General features: G+C 34.2%; 1 protein-coding gene across 1 annotated transcript in view; it reads left to right on the forward strand.

The window, feature by feature from the left end:
- Positions 1 to 16,455, forward strand: part of ETFDH (electron transfer flavoprotein dehydrogenase) — a 30,407-nt gene extending 13,952 nt beyond the window's left edge. Inside the window, exons 7-13 of the mRNA XM_039876253.1 lie at positions 7,807 to 7,953; positions 9,086 to 9,226; positions 10,402 to 10,545; positions 11,789 to 11,957; positions 14,088 to 14,270; positions 14,538 to 14,759; positions 15,932 to 16,455. Coding sequence (XP_039732187.1) covers positions 7,807 to 7,953; positions 9,086 to 9,226; positions 10,402 to 10,545; positions 11,789 to 11,957; positions 14,088 to 14,270; positions 14,538 to 14,759; positions 15,932 to 16,095 — 1,170 coding nt within the window. The 3' untranslated portion in view covers positions 16,096 to 16,455. The remainder of the gene's footprint in view (positions 1 to 7,806; positions 7,954 to 9,085; positions 9,227 to 10,401; positions 10,546 to 11,788; positions 11,958 to 14,087; positions 14,271 to 14,537; positions 14,760 to 15,931) is intronic.
- Positions 16,456 to 16,775: the final 320 nt, after the last annotated feature.

Here is a 16,775-nt window from a genome sequence, read left to right on the forward strand (position 1 = left end):
TGTGAACTAAAAACTTTCTTTTCTTTCCTTATTTTATTTCTAGGCTCCACTTAATACTCCTGTAACAGAAGACAGATTTGGAATTTTAACAGAGAAATATAGAATTCCTGTGCCAATTCTTCCAGGTAAGATATGATAAGAATTCATGGAATCATAGAATTCCACAGGTGAAAGGAGCTACATTTCATCTGGTGAAATCCCTGCCTTTTATGAATGAGCTGGCTAAGGCCCAGAGATTCAAAGGACTTACCCAAAGTTATACAGCCAGCTCGTGGGAAAGCAGGACTAGAACCCAGTTCTTTTGTCTTCCAGACTAGCAGAATTGAAATAGCCTTGTAAGCCAACCAGGAATTTCTAATTTAGTGTTTCAATGATGTTTTTAAGTTAATAATTAGAACTCTAGACCAAAATTATAAATAAATTGAAACTGTGACCATAAGATAATGTATATATTTATGCAGAAATTATGCAGAAATTGATTAGAATTTTTAAATTAGGTATTCTTGAGATGTTTTATCAATAAAAAGTTAGATTTATAAATTAAGCATGTATTTATAGGTCTTCCAATGAATAATCATGGCAATTACATTGTACGCTTGGGACACTTAGTAAGCTGGATGGGAGAACAAGCAGAAGCCCTTGGTGTTGAAGTATACCCTGGTTATGCTGCTGCTGAGGTTTGTACAGACTTGTTTTTAATATCTATGGGACGTAATCTCTTGAAAATAAACCAAGAATGGTACAAAGGTTAAGAAATAAATATTTTAGAAAAGCCATAGGATTTTGGAATTACAAGATTAGAAGGAATCTTAAATCTGTCTGTCTATCTACATATGTATATTAGAGAGACTCTTAAGAAGATCTAATCCAAAGACATATTAGACTTCCATGTATACACGTCAAGTGATTGTCAAACTTATGATCGAACCCCATCAGGGATGGAAAAAAAATCTCATATTTCGATTGTTGGTAATACTCTCTTCCTTACAGTGAATAGAAACTTATTTACTGTTTTATACTGTATAGGACAAATCTATCCCCTCTTTCAAGGGCAACTTTCCAATTATAATTGTGCCCTGCTTTCTTTTCTTCCACACCTTTACTTTGGTGTTTTTCTTCTCCAGGTTAAATATTCTTGATTCTTTCACCTTTCATGTTACATAGTTTGAGTTCCTTCAGTATTCTCATTGCCCTCCCCTTTTTATCCCCTTTTTGCAATGGCGCCCAGAATGAATACATGACTTCAAGCCTAGTGTAGAGCAGGTCTATTATCTTCTTCATTCTAGAAACTGTTTTTTCATTAATGTCCTCAAAATAACTACTTTGGCAACCATATCTTATTGTCGATTCTCACTAAGTATTATTGGGGAAATTATGAAACATAAGATCTCCTGCTAACCCAGAAAAATCACCTCTACAAATTATAAAAAAGAATCAAGGCAGTTTTGTTATTGAATGAGTACTAAACCAAGGTTACAGTGCATGTCACCAGCAGCCTGTTAGGGAGATTGCCAAGACAGAAACAAATCTACCCTTTTGCATCGAGAGACAATACAACTCATTATGTACATGTTGTCTGTAATCAAAGGAGAAATAAAACTTCTTGAGTCTTTTGACAAGCAGCATCCAGCACAGACACCCACAGAGACAGGGAACCAAGCATCTAGCACAGACACCCATAGAGACAGGGAGACAGGACGTCATTCTCCTTGATGTTCACATTTCAAATATGTCCCTGAGGCCCCCTCCCCCCAAAAAAAAACCACATTTCCGAGATGCAAATCTGGCAGGAGTTTTATTTAGCTTTTAAAAAGATTCCCGTCTATCTCAGAGAAATAGTTTATAGTTAAGTTGCCTAAAGAAAATGCTGAAAGAGTCTTGATGGGAAGGGGAGTTGTCTTACTTTGGCACCAGGGAAAATTCGAAAAAATTTTTATTTGGTTTCACCCTTACAGTGTATATGTAAGTCAAATAAAACAAACAGGTCCCTGTATTATACTTGCTGATACTAACTTCTGTTTTCCCAGCCCATACATATGCATTTGGTTTTTTGTACCCAAGAGTGGGGTTTTACATTTCTCCTGGTTAAAATGTTCTTGACTGAGATCAGGGTCAAAATCCCACATTGGTCATGTGTAGAATTCGTGATTTTCACTTTTTGAATGCATACACACACACAGTGTCTCTTACCTCCTTTCTTTTCTTCGGTTCCTTAAAGATCATCATCAATCGTTTAATGATCTGTTTGTCAGGTTTTTGGTACTCTAAGCCAGACTTCAGTTCTAATTCATAGCCAGATTCTACTATTGATTCATTTTCAAGGTATCAAGGAAAACGTTTATATCTTTTTTTTTTTTTATCTCTATTGCTACTAATCTTTGTTATATCTTTCCACTCATGTGCTTTCTGTTGTGTGATTCTAGTGGACATTTTGTACTTTGCTATCCAAAGGGCATTTTCCTCTAGAGAGGAAACAAACCAGGTACAGGTTAGAGAGTATTACTTCTCATCCTCAGAATTATACTTTTGACCAGTTTTTCCCCTTCCTTTTTGCTGCGGAAATAAACTTTAATCACCTTTGGGCTGTCTTCAACCTCTCTGTTTTGTTTTGTTTTGTTCTGGGGGTTTATTTGGAGTGCGGGAGATCTAAGGTCATTTGGGACAGGCTCTCCTGACACCATTCTTCTCTTTCCACTCACTGCAATGTTCTTCTTGAGTTATAGGCCCCGATTTCAAGTTTTGCCCACATGTTTGCGATATCTGAACTCTTCAAAGAACTTTTGGTTTAACCTTATTGGTTTTTTTAGTGACCTCTCTAGTAGCTTCTCCATTTTCTTCCTAATCAAGGTTGTGGCATTTCTTTCATTTCCAACTGTTTGAGCTGTATTCTTTTATATTGTAGAAGGGAATATCTTAAAAACATGTCTCTTTTTGCCTAGACATTTTAAAGCCTATATTTCTATAATCTAGAGAACATGTTCACTTTCTAAAAAACTCTAAGGTTGTTTCTTGTTTCTTTTCAAGGTAGTTATGAATCTTAATGTGATAATGAAATATGTTTTCATTTTAGGTCCTTTTTCATGAAGACGGTAGTGTAAAAGGAATTGCCACTAACGACGTAGGGATACAAAAAGATGGTGCACCAAAGGTAAACATTTTAATAATCGTGTACTTAAAGCTACAGAACAAGAATCAATTTAAACTCAGTAATTTAGTCTTGCTGCACATTAAGTATATGTTAGAATTTTTCTCTCATTATTAAAAAATACAGAAGCATCTTCGAACTATAAACATTTAAGCAAGTAGATATAACATGTTTAAGAATAATTTTTTTTAGGTAGAAATATGTCTCATACAAATATAAAAGAAATGTGTGTCAAAGATTTTATTTCATTCATCAAGGAAGGAATGAGTAAGGTTTTGTTAACAACCAGTTCAAAAAGAATTCAGAAACCAGCCATCACCTGCTTTGCCACCACCAGTTGTCCTCTCTGTGGACAAGAGGCATTTGCATTACTATCAGCAATACTGACAGAGTCTTTGGACATAAACCTGATTGCCTTCCTCTTATTCAGATATAAGCCTGGATGGTTTTCAGGTTTTCACACCTTGTATTTTCGGATTTGGAAAAGAAAAACTCTTAGGATATGTATCTCACACTCTATAAGATTCTTTGGAAAATGATATTATTTTTCTTATATTCTGTGTTATGGTTGTTTTCTATACTGTCATAATTTAATTTTAAATTCTGTTATTCCTTTAAAATGTTCATATTTAATATTACAACAAAATTGAAGCACACAAATTCTGTCATTCTGATATTTCATTGTTTGTGTGTTCTCATGATATTAGTTCAAACATATTTTTGTGTTCTGTGTTTTGTATTTGTAGAAACATTTATATTTTATATATTGTATTTATATAGATAAAATAGCATAGACAAGTACAGTAGAGTCCTAATAATTTGAGCTGAAAAATCTCAGTTTTTAAAATAATTATTTTAGTACCAAAAGTTTGGAGTGGGGCAACCAAGGATTTTGTTCACTCCGTTGTTCTATTCTCTGTTGAACCCACTGCCGTTAGGCTTTCTTCCCTGCCATCTCACCGAAATAGCTGTTGTCAGAGTCACAAATACCTCCATCTTGTTAATTCAGTAGTCATTTCTCTGCCTTCTCTTGACCTCCTATCTGGCAGCACTGACACAATTGAATAGCTTCCTCCTTGTTGAAACACTTTCTTGACTCGGCTCTTCACGCTACCTCTTTTGGTTTTTCTCAATGTTTCTCTGGCCCCTCCTCTTGTTGCCCTGCCTGCTTTTCCTCTTTCTTCCTCTAAATAGATATTGAGGCTCTAGGGCTTAGTGTGGAGTCCTCCATCTACATTTTCTCCATAGTGACCTCATCCAGTCACATGGTTTTAAATACCTCTTCTGACTTTCAGAATCGTATGTCTTCCTGCTTATTCAATAACTCTACTCCCATGTCTAATAGACATCTTGTAAGAATTCTGACTTGGACATTTTTAAGTTTCAGAGGTCACCCAAGGTCAGACAGATATTAAGTGGTTGGGCTGGGATTTGAATATTGGCACTGCAGCTCCAGGGCTTGTCCCTTGAACACTGAAGGGCGTGTTTTGCCTCTCAGAGGAAACAGAAATATGTTAAGTAGTATTTAGTTCATTATAATTATTTTATAATTGGTGCTGGGAAAACTGTATGTCTATCTGGAAGCAAATAGAGTTGGACCTCCCCTCAAAAACAAATCAAATAGAGTTGGACCTTCATTTTAAAAAATTCTGAAGATTTCTTCCTTCTTTCCTTTCTTCCTCCCTCCCTCCCTCCCTCCTCCCTTCCCTTTTCTTTTTCTTTTTTCTTTTCTTTTCTTTTCTTTCCTTTCCCTCCCCTCCCTTCTCTCTTCTTTTTTACATAACCTTGGTTGACCTCACAGATTACAAAGACCTTGTCAGTTTACGATCCTTTATTTTTTACACCTACAGCATCTGGTCTTCCTAGGTGGTCTCCCATCCAAGTACTAACCAGGCCCGACCCAACCCTACGTAGCTTCTGAGATCAGACGGGATTGGGCTTGTTCAGGGTGGCGTGGCCATAGACTGATGATTTCTTAATAAAAAAAAAATCAGAAAGAAAAGAAACTCTAGATTATAATTACAACCTAGGAGTAGGATATGCCATCTTAATAAGAAATTAAAAATCTATAAGAGACAGACTTTTTTTTAACTAGGATTTTTTTTTATTATTAAAAATTATTGGGATGACATTGATGAGCAACATCCTATCAGTTTCAAGTGTATAATTCAACAATAAACCATATATATATATTGCATTGTGTGTTCACCGCCCACAGTTAGATTTCTTTCTGTCACCACATATTTGACCCCTTTACCCCATCTACCTCTCCCCTCCCTTCCTTCCCCTCTGGTAACCACTAGTCCACTGTCCATGCCCATGAGTTTCTGTCATGTTTGCTCATTGCTTTTAGATGTATATCTGACTTACTTCATTTAGCATCATTAGAGACAGACCTTTTTTAACTATGTGAAAATTAAACACTTCTGTGTATCAAAGGATACTATAAAGTCTATGATTAAACAGTAGATCAGAGGAAACTCTAACTATAGTATCAAAGAGCAGTAGTACACTGATAAGAAAAAAAGTTACAGTGGAAAAATGAGCAACATCTAAAAAACGGACATTTCACAGAACAGCAAATCCAGATGATAACTAATCATATGGAAAGATTCTTAAATACTTTTCGGAGTCCACAGCTTAAATATCATTTCTTCAAAAAGGCTTCTCCTGTCTACCTCATTCAGAAGAGTTTTCTTCATCTCTCATAACAGCTGGCGCTTTGTTTCATAGCCCTTAATCACAGTTTGTAATGATACCCTCAGGTGCTCATTTAATGTCTGCCTCTATGAGCAGTCTGAGGAGAAGGGACATGTTTTTTTTTTTTTCCTGGTCTCTGTATTCCCTGTGCCTAGCATAGAACTCAGCACATTGTAGATATTCATTTAATATTTTCTGAAATAAAAAGGGATGCTGAAAATAGTAGTTAGGAAAATGCAAATTAAAATAGCAGTGGTATTACTACACTTAGCAAAAATGTAAAAGAAAGTTATATCTATCACTAGCTGGACTATAGGGAAAAGGGTCTTATATACTGCTGGTGGAAATATTGTTTCAGGCTTTTTGGAAGGCAATCTGGTAAACATCTGATAAAATAAAAATAGGTGTGCCCTTTAATCTAACAGTGCCACTCCTGGGAATCTATCTTATAATAATAAAAGCACCCATATTGTAAGAATATATGTACATAAACAAAGGTGAATGTTTTATAATGTTGTTTATTGTTGCAAATAAAATGGAAACAGTGAATGCCATTACTCATTAGCAAAATAGTTGAATAACCTATAGTATTTCCAGAACCAATAAAGAGAAAGATTTGAGCTATACAGTGACTTGTAAAGATTCCCATGAAGTAATATTAAGTGAGAAAGGAAAGATTCAGAAAAGTTTATATTATATGACCCTATGTTTATAAAGTTAACCAAAAACTTTAAGCTTATATGTATCTCCATATGTGCGTGTGAATATATATTTTGGTAGAACTGTACATACTAGGTTATTAACATGGTTTATATGGATGAGTGAGGTGTAATAAGATAATAAAAAGGTACTGATTAAAGTTATTTGTAGGATGTGCGTGCATGTACAGTATACATGTTTTGCATATATGTGACATGGATAAGCACTATACAGGAAAAAATAGAAGTTACCAATAAACATGTGAAAGATGTTCAAACTCTCTAGTAACCAAAGATATTAAATTAATAATGAAATAATTCTCACCATTTGGACTGAAAAATTTGGCACCAAGGATATTCATCTGAGCAATGCTTAAAATAGTGAAACCCTAGAACAGCCTAACCGTCCAACTATTGAGAATTGGTTGGAAAATTAGCGGAATCTATTCAAGGATTAAAAATGAATACTTTATTTGGTATATATTGCCGTAGGCAAATTACTTGATAATATAATATGAAAACAGTTATAAAACAGTTTGTCAGTCTAAACCTATTTTTTTGTATGACTGTGTCTGCATGTATACATATATGTAAATATGTGAATAGGGACATATCAGGAAAGATATATTTCATTAGACTTTCCTGATTATACAATATTTTTTTATTCAGTAACTTTGAGTGCCTACCATGTGCCAGACATAAGTGCAAAATATAGAAAGCGAAAGAAAAAAGATTTTAATTATAGCTTTTTTTTTCCTTGAAAAATTTCAGTTTTACAATATACATTCAGCAGAGAACATGTAAAATTAAAGTGAAAAAGGAGAGCTGAAGAGTATGTTTAGTATGATCCTCTTTTTTTGAAGGATATAAATAGGCTCTATGATTCACAAGAAAACTATTAAAAGTGTTTTGTGCTTCAGAGGATAGGATTGGAAAAACTGGGAACAGTGGGGAAACAGCCTTTCATTTTTCACTTTCTATTTATTTGTAGAGAATTTGTTTTAGCATGAACAGACTTTATTTGCTTTTTTAATTCTTACAAACTACCATTTTTTTGACGTAAAAAAATATATATATATACATAACAGACACAAGATATATTATAAAACTTAAATTAAATTCCACTTATAACAGTAGTTAGTTTTATTTCTGATATATTTGCACACTCTTCTATACCCGAATCGTAGTTTAATTTGAGGCTGACTAGAATGTAAAAATTTTTAAAATTGTCATGTGTTGCCATTTAACATTTTTATTTTTTAGACAACATTTGAGAGAGGACTAGAACTACATGCCAAAGTTACGATTTTTGCAGAGGGTTGCCATGGACATCTAGCCAAGCAATTATATAAGAAGTTTGATTTGAGGGCCAATTGCCAACCCCAAACCTATGGAATTGGACTGAAGGAGGTATCCTGGTTTGTTTTGGTTTGTTTAATGTCAAAAGTCATTTGTATTACCATGTAATTATATTGATTTAATTTTAGAGTTATATTTTTTATAAACTTGAAATGTTCATTGTGACAAAATATTTTGGATATTTTTCAAGAGGAGAAAATATTACAGATCAATTTTTATTATTATCTAAATTGTATCTGTATGTCGTAATTGTTTTATCAAATATTGCTTGAAATGTCTTGAACTTGAAAATATTTATAACATTTTTTTTCCATTATAATGCCATCTGCCCTAATAGGATTTGACCTGTTATTCCTATGCTGTTTGTAAGATGACCATGTCCTACAAAAATTTTTTTAGAATTGTAATATGAAGATAATTTAGGTTATGAAACATACACAGACATAGCATATTGATCTGCAACCTAAAATTTAATTTAAGTGTTGTAGATTTTCTCAGTTTATCTTAGGCTTATTAGAGTGTAAAAGTTTCATTATAATCCTTTTGTTTATTTTTAGGGCAAAGCTTAAGAAGGCTCAAATTCTATGTATAGCTAGGTTCATTATATCATGAATAAGGACTTAATTGTTTTGGTAGATTGCACATAATATCTGATTTTTAGATAACACTTCAGCTGGAAATTTTTAAAAATTTTAAACACCATTTGAAAATAGGATGAACAATTTACTTCAACTGAGGAGGAAAGAGTGTAGGCAGCAGTAAAATATTTTATTAAAGAATAACACATGCACTTTAACAGATCTTAATTGTACACTTCAGTTAATTTTTATAAGGTGAACACACTTGTGTAACTACTGTCCGGATCAAGACAGAGAACATTACAAACACCCCAGAAGTTTCCCTCATCTCCTCACTGGTGTTTCCTATAATCTCATGAAAGTCTTACCGATTTGAAAATCTAATGTCTTAAAGAGTTTGTAACTTTTCTGACCTGTTTCTTTACTCTGATTCATCATGCTGCAGTTTGGTATAATTTTCTTTGATATTTGAAGTGCTTTTTTGTGTGTTTCTCTTGTTACGGTTTTTCACTTGTTATTTTTATAAATAAGACAAACTTGGCAAGTTTTAGACACTGTGGTGACATAAAAATTTAAATAATATTCTAGGACTTTTTTTTTTTAAGCTATGGATTATTGACGAAAAGAAGTGGAAACCTGGGAGAGTCGATCACACCGTTGGCTGGCCCTTGGACAGACACACTTACGGAGGCTCTTTCCTCTATCATTTAAACGAAGGTGAACCCTTGGTGGCTCTTGGATTTGTGGTAAGTTATGTGCCCATTATGAAGTTCTACTGTTAGGGTCATTGGGCCATCAGTGTTATGAAACGGAGGGTTTTGAATCTGGAGAATGTAAAATGCTTTTCATTTAAGGTTTACCTTCTAATGTTATCAGTATGTAAAGTGCTTATGGCTATTATAGACATTAGTCTACTTAAACACTCATAGCTTTAGTACTTATAGCTACTACATGCCACCCACTATGATAGGTGCTTCACTGGGAATTCTAAGTTTCACAAACATTCTAAGAAATAGGTATTTTACTTGTAGGAAAACCGAAGTCCAAACAAGTTAAACAACTTTCTCAAATCCACCTATTAAATGACAGATGTAGGATTCACACCTGAACCTGACTTCATAGCCCATTTCCACTATGGCATGCTGCCACTGAAAATGAAATCAGCACTGGGTTTGAACCTATAACTTAAAAAACATAGGCATTTTTTCCCTTTTTGGCGACTTATGCCTTTGTAGTAAATTACATTACATCTTGAACATTACAAGGAACAGAAAAATAATATGAGTGTCTGCACCTTGGAATTGGTGCTTCATAGTTTAATATCATGATTAAATCTGCTTATGAACCATTATTAAATTTGACACCCAGCCAAGTGTTCAATGCATCACCTTTGTGTAGTTGTTCTAGTGACTTAACCTTTTCAAAGCAAAAAAGGCTAGGCTATTAATTTCGGCACTTTGGTAATGCCTTATAAAATGTAACCTTCAATATTTTTGGTCCTCTTTTTTTCTGAGTTTGCTTATATCCTATTCATTTTTGCCTCAGTACTACATACAGCTTATTTCTAGAGTTGGTATTAATAAACGAATAATAAATACAACTCCTTTTATAGAAAGATAATGTGAGACACTTACCTACAAATATTTTTCTAATTTGGACTTTGATTTACAGAGCACAAAGGTTTATTAATGTGCTCCAAATTTTTAAAGTTTTACTGATTATAAACACATTTTTGTTTACTCTTTCTTTTCCAAACATTTTATTTAGTTATTTAAGTACATATTTTTCCAAGTACTTTGATCGCAAGAAACTTAATGTATATGTTTTATGAAAAATATTGCTCACATTTTAGCTTGATATAATTTGAAATTAAAATGTCTAATTGTATAGTTATAACACATTTAAATATAAAAATTTTAAGGTTGGTCTAGACTATCAGAATCCATACCTGAGTCCATTTAGAGAGTTCCAGAGGTGGAAACACCATGCCAGCATTCAGCCAACGCTGGAAGGCGGGAAAAGGATTGCATACGGAGCCAGAGCTCTGAATGAAGGTGGCCTTCAGGTAACTCGCCCAACTTTTTTTATTCCTTATTCAACATTGAAAATATAATATAACATTTAGATAAATAATAGAAAATTAACTCTTGGAAAAAATTTAGGTAATTAAGAAAAGCACCTAAGTGTTTATAAAAATCGAGTCACACTGTAGTTAAATTACACCATGAATTTAGTTTTAAGAATATATTGACTTCCAGAGATTAATTCATGGGCTTTTTTTTCATTAGTTTGTTTTTAACCAGAAAATTAAAACCACGTGATCTCAGATATTTCCCTTCATTCCTTGGCTGGCAGGAAACTCAAAGGCAAACTTAGTTTTCAGCAAAGGTGATTAATTCATCCCGCTGATGGCTGTAGTTTTCCTGTTAACACCGTCCCCTGAGTCCCTTTCAGCACCATCAGCCAAACTTTTATCACTCACCACTTTCTCAACAACAGGAAACCCTGGGAGAAGAAAAAATACAGGAGGAAAGAACAATCTGTAATTGTACATTCTTCTTTCCTTTTCAAATTCTAGATTAGAGTATATTTTCCCATGCAAACAATATTGTTTAGTTGCTATATTTGGGGGTATATATAGGCTTTTACTGGCTAATCCACAGAATATCACCAGCTTTTTATTACACTGTTTTTCATTAGAATTGTATATTGAGGCCCAAACAACTACCTTAAAATTTAGTTTGGAAATTCAACTTATTCTTAAATTAATTAAAATGTCATTTAAGGTGTAGGTAGTTGTGGTGATGGCATGATTAGAACCTAGGTTTCCATCCCTAGATATCAAAGGAAAATTTAAAAAGTACATAGAGTTAAGATAACATCCTTTGTAAATCATGTGTTACCAGGAATACATGTAAAAGTAGATTACAATTTAGATAATAGTCATTCAGGTTTAGGGAATATTTTTAACTACGACATGGTAAGTATAAATAAAAAGTTTATTTAAATATGTTAATCCTCTCATCTGAAATCTGTCTCGTGTAGGTTAGTCATGGGGAGGGAGAAAGAAAAAGACTAGAAAAATAGCAATAGAATACTTATTTAAGAATCCTCATTTTTAGGGGAGGGGGAAAAACTGCCCTTGCTCTGATTTTTTTCCTTCAGTATATTCATTTTCATGTTTTGTTTTTTTTTTTAATGTTTTTCCCTAGAGCTTTAGAAGACTTTTAGAGGCTATAATTTAGAGTGGTCAGTTTTGCTTGTTTAGTTTAAGCTAACAAATGCGTTTTAAATGTTTCTTTCCTCAGTCTATACCAAAACTCACCTTTCCTGGTGGTTTACTAATTGGTTGTAGCCCTGGCTTCATGAATGTTCCCAAAATCAAAGGTACTCACACAGCAATGAAGAGTGGAGCTTTGGCAGCAGAATCTATTTTTAATCAGCTAACTAGTGAAAATCTCCAGTCGAAGATGATAGGTAAGAACTTCCTATTGAAATATAGAAAATTGTCAGGTTCTTCATTGAGAGATTTAAAAAGAAATTATTTAAACATACAGGAGATAGAAGATGAAAATAACAATTTGAAATCTCAAGGTTTTTTTATGTATATTTCAATTGACATTAAGATATATACATCTGTTCCTTTTCGCAAATCATTAAGATGTGTGCTGTGCAAACTACATGACCTACTCTTAATAATAGTTACTGAGATTTTTACAGCAATTTTCTGTTTTATTCATATTAAAAGTAGAATAGTACCAGTAGTGTCCTGCCCACTTAGAAAAGATTTCAAATTGGACAGTACTGTATTACATTACATGCATGTAACATATACATGCTAAGATACCTTACAAATGCTCAAGTATCTCCAGTCTGAAAACAAAACAGTTTCGCAAACTCCAGAGTCAAGCAGCACTATTCCTTAGCAGGCTTGGCAGGCACAGGTGTATATGTGACCCTTCCACTATGGCGAAGAACAGGTAGCACTTAGACCTCAGTAAACCCTTAGTCTAAAAAGATCCCCTGGTGATTCTCAATATTTCTCAGAGTAAAAGCCGAAGTTCCCTCACTCCTCTGACTTCTTTTTACTCTCCATTCCAGCAACACAGGCTTCATCACTGTTCCTGAAACATGCCACACATGCTCCCTTCTCATGGTCCTTGCTCATGGCTGACTCCCTTGCTGCCTTCACCTTTGCTCAAATATCAATCTCTCACAGCGGCTTTACATCATCTGTAACAATTTGCCATACACACACCATTCTCAACTCCCCCCCCAACACACACACACACACACTTTTTTTCTATAGTATTTTCCACCTTTGGCACACTAATTTACTTATCAGCTTTTCTCCCACCTCTTGGATGGAAAACTCCAGAACAAGAACTTTGACTCCCAAATACCTGGCACATAGTAGCAACTCAATAGATATTTAATAAATAAGCCTTATTCCCTTAGAATCCCAGATAACAAATGTATGCAACCTGATTATGCCTTCAAATATCTTTGTAGGACTGGAAGCTTAGGGTGCGGGAGAGGGAAGATTAAGGGAAAACAGAAAAAAAACAAGAGGGTATTTGAGGGAGAAAGGAAGAGGCAAGATGGAGCATAATGGTTGAGTAGTAACTTTTTTTCTAATTTTCTTGCCAAGTACCTTTCCTTTTTGGACCACCAGTCACACTTGCACCTTATCACCCACACATAGTGTACACATAGATAGTACTGGAACAAGTAGATCACCAAAGACCAGATTAGGGTGGGATCAAAGCCTGAAGGAAAAGGAAATAGAGCCAGAACAGGAAACAGTGACTGGAAAGAGTACAGTCACTACTTTACAGAGTTAACTAGAACCAATTTGTCCCATTAAATATTAAATGAATGCACCAAGTTTTAGGTATTGTAATTTCCTGTGGCCGCCACAGCAGAGTACCACAAACTGGATTAAAACAACAAATTTATTGAGTTCCATGGGCTTGCAGTTCGAAATTAAGGTGGTGGCAGGACCATACTCTCTGAAGTCTCTGTGGGTGAACCCTTTCTTGCCTCTCCCCAGCTTCTGATAGCCCCAGGCATTCCTTTGATTACAGCAGAATAACTGCAGTCTCTGCCTCCATCTTTCCCTATCTTCTGCGTCTGTGTCATAAAGACACCAGTCGTTAGGTTAAGGACCCACTGTACTCCTCTGTGACCTCACATTACTGATTACATCTGCAGCAACCCTTTCAGACCATCTTAAATACTGGGGAGTTAGGACTTCAAAACACCTTTTTTTGGGGTGGAGGGGAGACACAAGTAAACCTGTTACAGGTAGAAGTGTTTCATAGACAGCATAAACTTTTAAGCTTCCTTTTCAAATTCAGCTGAATTTTTAAACAATTTTCCATGCTACCAGTATAAGAAATATAGAACAAATATAACAAAGGGTTATCTTTTTGGAAGATGCCAACATTTATACATGAACCATTCAAGTGCGATCTTGTATGACAACGTTTCTTAAAATTCCCTAAGATTCAGTCATCAGGTATTTCAGTAGTGTAATAACTTGATACAGTATTTTATACTCCTTCAGGCAATTTCACACTTCACGTTTTATGTTTTTAATAAAAGGACTCCATGTACCTGAGTACGAGGACAATTTGAAGAAATCATGGGTATGGAAAGAGCTGTACAGTGTTAGAAATATCAGACCATCCTGCCATGGAATCCTGGGGGTATACGGAGGGATGATTTACACTGGAATCTTTTACTGGATATTTAGAGGAATGGAGCCATGGACTCTAAAACATAAAGGTAATTCCAGCATATTTAAGAGTATGAATGTTATAATCATTAACAATTCATGAATGGGATCCATTTAGTAGAGAAAGTGAACTTTTTTAAATGTTTTAAACTTGCTTTGGAGAAAGGACAAATTCCGTATCTTTAATAGAACAGTGTATTATATAGTATGAAGGCTAGTCTTATTTCTTTGGTATATTTTCAAGTTTTTATAAAAATGTTTTAAAAACTACTTTAAAATTGTATTTTTATTAAAAATCTTCCTCAAAACTTTTGAAGGTTCTGACTCTGATCAGCTTAAGCCAGCCAAGGACTGCACACCTATTGAGTATCCAAAACCCGATGGACAGATCAGTTTTGACCTTTTGTCATCTGTGGCTCTGAGTGGTACTAATCATGAACATGACCAGCCAGCACATTTAACCTTAAAGGACGACAGTGTACCTGTAAATAGAAATCTGTCAATATATGATGGGCCGGAGCAGCGATTCTGCCCTGCAGGTCAGTAATGTGATTTCCATCCACTCCTGAACTACAAATATTTGCGTTAAAAGTGTTGGAAATATGCTTTCAGTGCTTCAAAAAATTTCTCCTGCCATTGCTTTGAAATTACGACTCCTATATCCAACTTCCTTTGGTTCTTACTCTAACTAGCAATGTTAAAATAGAGATTTTTTGTTAAGCCTAATTCAGATGACGTTTCTCAAAAAAAGCGCCTGTGACGACCCTCAGACCAAGATAAGGATTATAGAACAGCAAAGAATACCTTTCCATGACTTTTTAAAAATCATGTTATGGCTGCTGATACACACACATGGTGTGTGTAGATGCTAAAATGCTAGGCTATAACCACATTTGCTCAAAGAAATGCTCCCAAACTTTAAATTCATCATGTATACTGTTATCTTTTAGTGCTAAGTTTTCAACTAGAATTCTAAAATAACTTGATTTTGCAAATATTAGAATAGTGTTCAGATATGTAAAAATCAGGACATTCTGGAGAGGGATGAGAATGTAAGCTCTTTGAGCACTGGTACTTGACTTGGTCTTTATTTCTTAATCATTTCTGACATCGCACTGGGTTATGAACTCTGAGGGTAAGGACTGATCTGTCTTTTCAGCTATATATACTATAGCTATAGTTATATATATATATATATATATATATTATATAGATATAATAATAATAAAGCAAAAGGTATACAGCAGTATTTGGCTAAGTTAGTCATACTAACAAGGGAACGCAACAGTTCTTATATATATGTATTATATAGACATAATATTATATAGACATAATAATATTATATAGACATTATATAGATATTATAGACATAATAATATATAGACATTATGTAGACATATTATTTAGACATAATATATATGTGTATATATATATATATATATATATATGTATATATATATATCAGAACTGTTGCCTTCCCTTGTTAGTATGACTAACTTAACCAAATACTGCTGTATACCGTTTGCTTTTATCTCATTTATACTAACAGCAGTAGCACACAATGAGATCTTTGTAATAGTCTCTGTGAATAAACATTCGGAAAACAAACCTTCAGGGTTTCTATACCTACTGTTTCCAGGACTTCGATTCCTGTTTGAACTTCAAAAGTTAAAAAAAATTAGGTATTTCACATTATTATTTCTCCCTACAGGAGTTTATGAATTTGTACCTTTGGAACAAGGTGATGGATTTCGGTTACAGATAAATGCTCAGAACTGTGTGCATTGTAAAACATGTGATATTAAAGACCCAAGTCAGAATATTAACTGGGTGGTACCTGAAGGTGGTGGAGGACCTGCTTACAATGGAATGTAAACTACAACTGGTTTCATTTGCAGGCAAGTTTGATAACCACTTTAAAATGTATGGTAAGCTCTAACTTTAAATTGTTAAGAAGTTAACAAGTGTCAAAATATCTTACAGCATATTATTGATCTGAATGTTCATAAATTATCAGGGAAATAGAAATTTTATACTGTGCCTAAAATTGTCCCATAAAAAATTATCAATATTTATCTTAAATAAAATTTTGTAAGTGATGTAGCATCTACATACCTCTTTAATGCTTCAAAAATTCAGGACCAGCAGCAAAATATGCTATTGGCCTTTAAAGTACATTTGACTCATCAAATTCAAAACTTCAAGTATAAAAATAAATGTACTTCCTAGACCAGAGGTTGGCATCCAGGACACTTTTCTTATAGTTTTATTGGAACGCAGCTATGCCACGCCTATGGCTACAACTGCAGAAATGAGTAGTAGTGGCTGACGACAACGGTCCACAAGCCTAACATATTTACTCTCTGGCCCTTAGAGAAAGTATGCTGATACCTGAACATGTATGTCTGTATTATCTGTAAGTATAAAATGCCAGCACAAGCCAAACACAGTTTATAGAGAGCTACATCAAAAAACTGAGGGAAACAATATACAGACTTAAACTTTCATCTGTTTATTCAAAAAGATGTGTTTTTAGGAGTTTAAAAATAGGTTGG

Source organism: Pteropus medius, unplaced genomic scaffold, assembly GCF_902729225.1.
Source record: "Pteropus medius unplaced genomic scaffold, Ma_sr-lr_union100, whole genome shotgun sequence".
NCBI classification, from domain to species: domain Eukaryota; kingdom Metazoa; phylum Chordata; class Mammalia; order Chiroptera; family Pteropodidae; genus Pteropus; species Pteropus medius.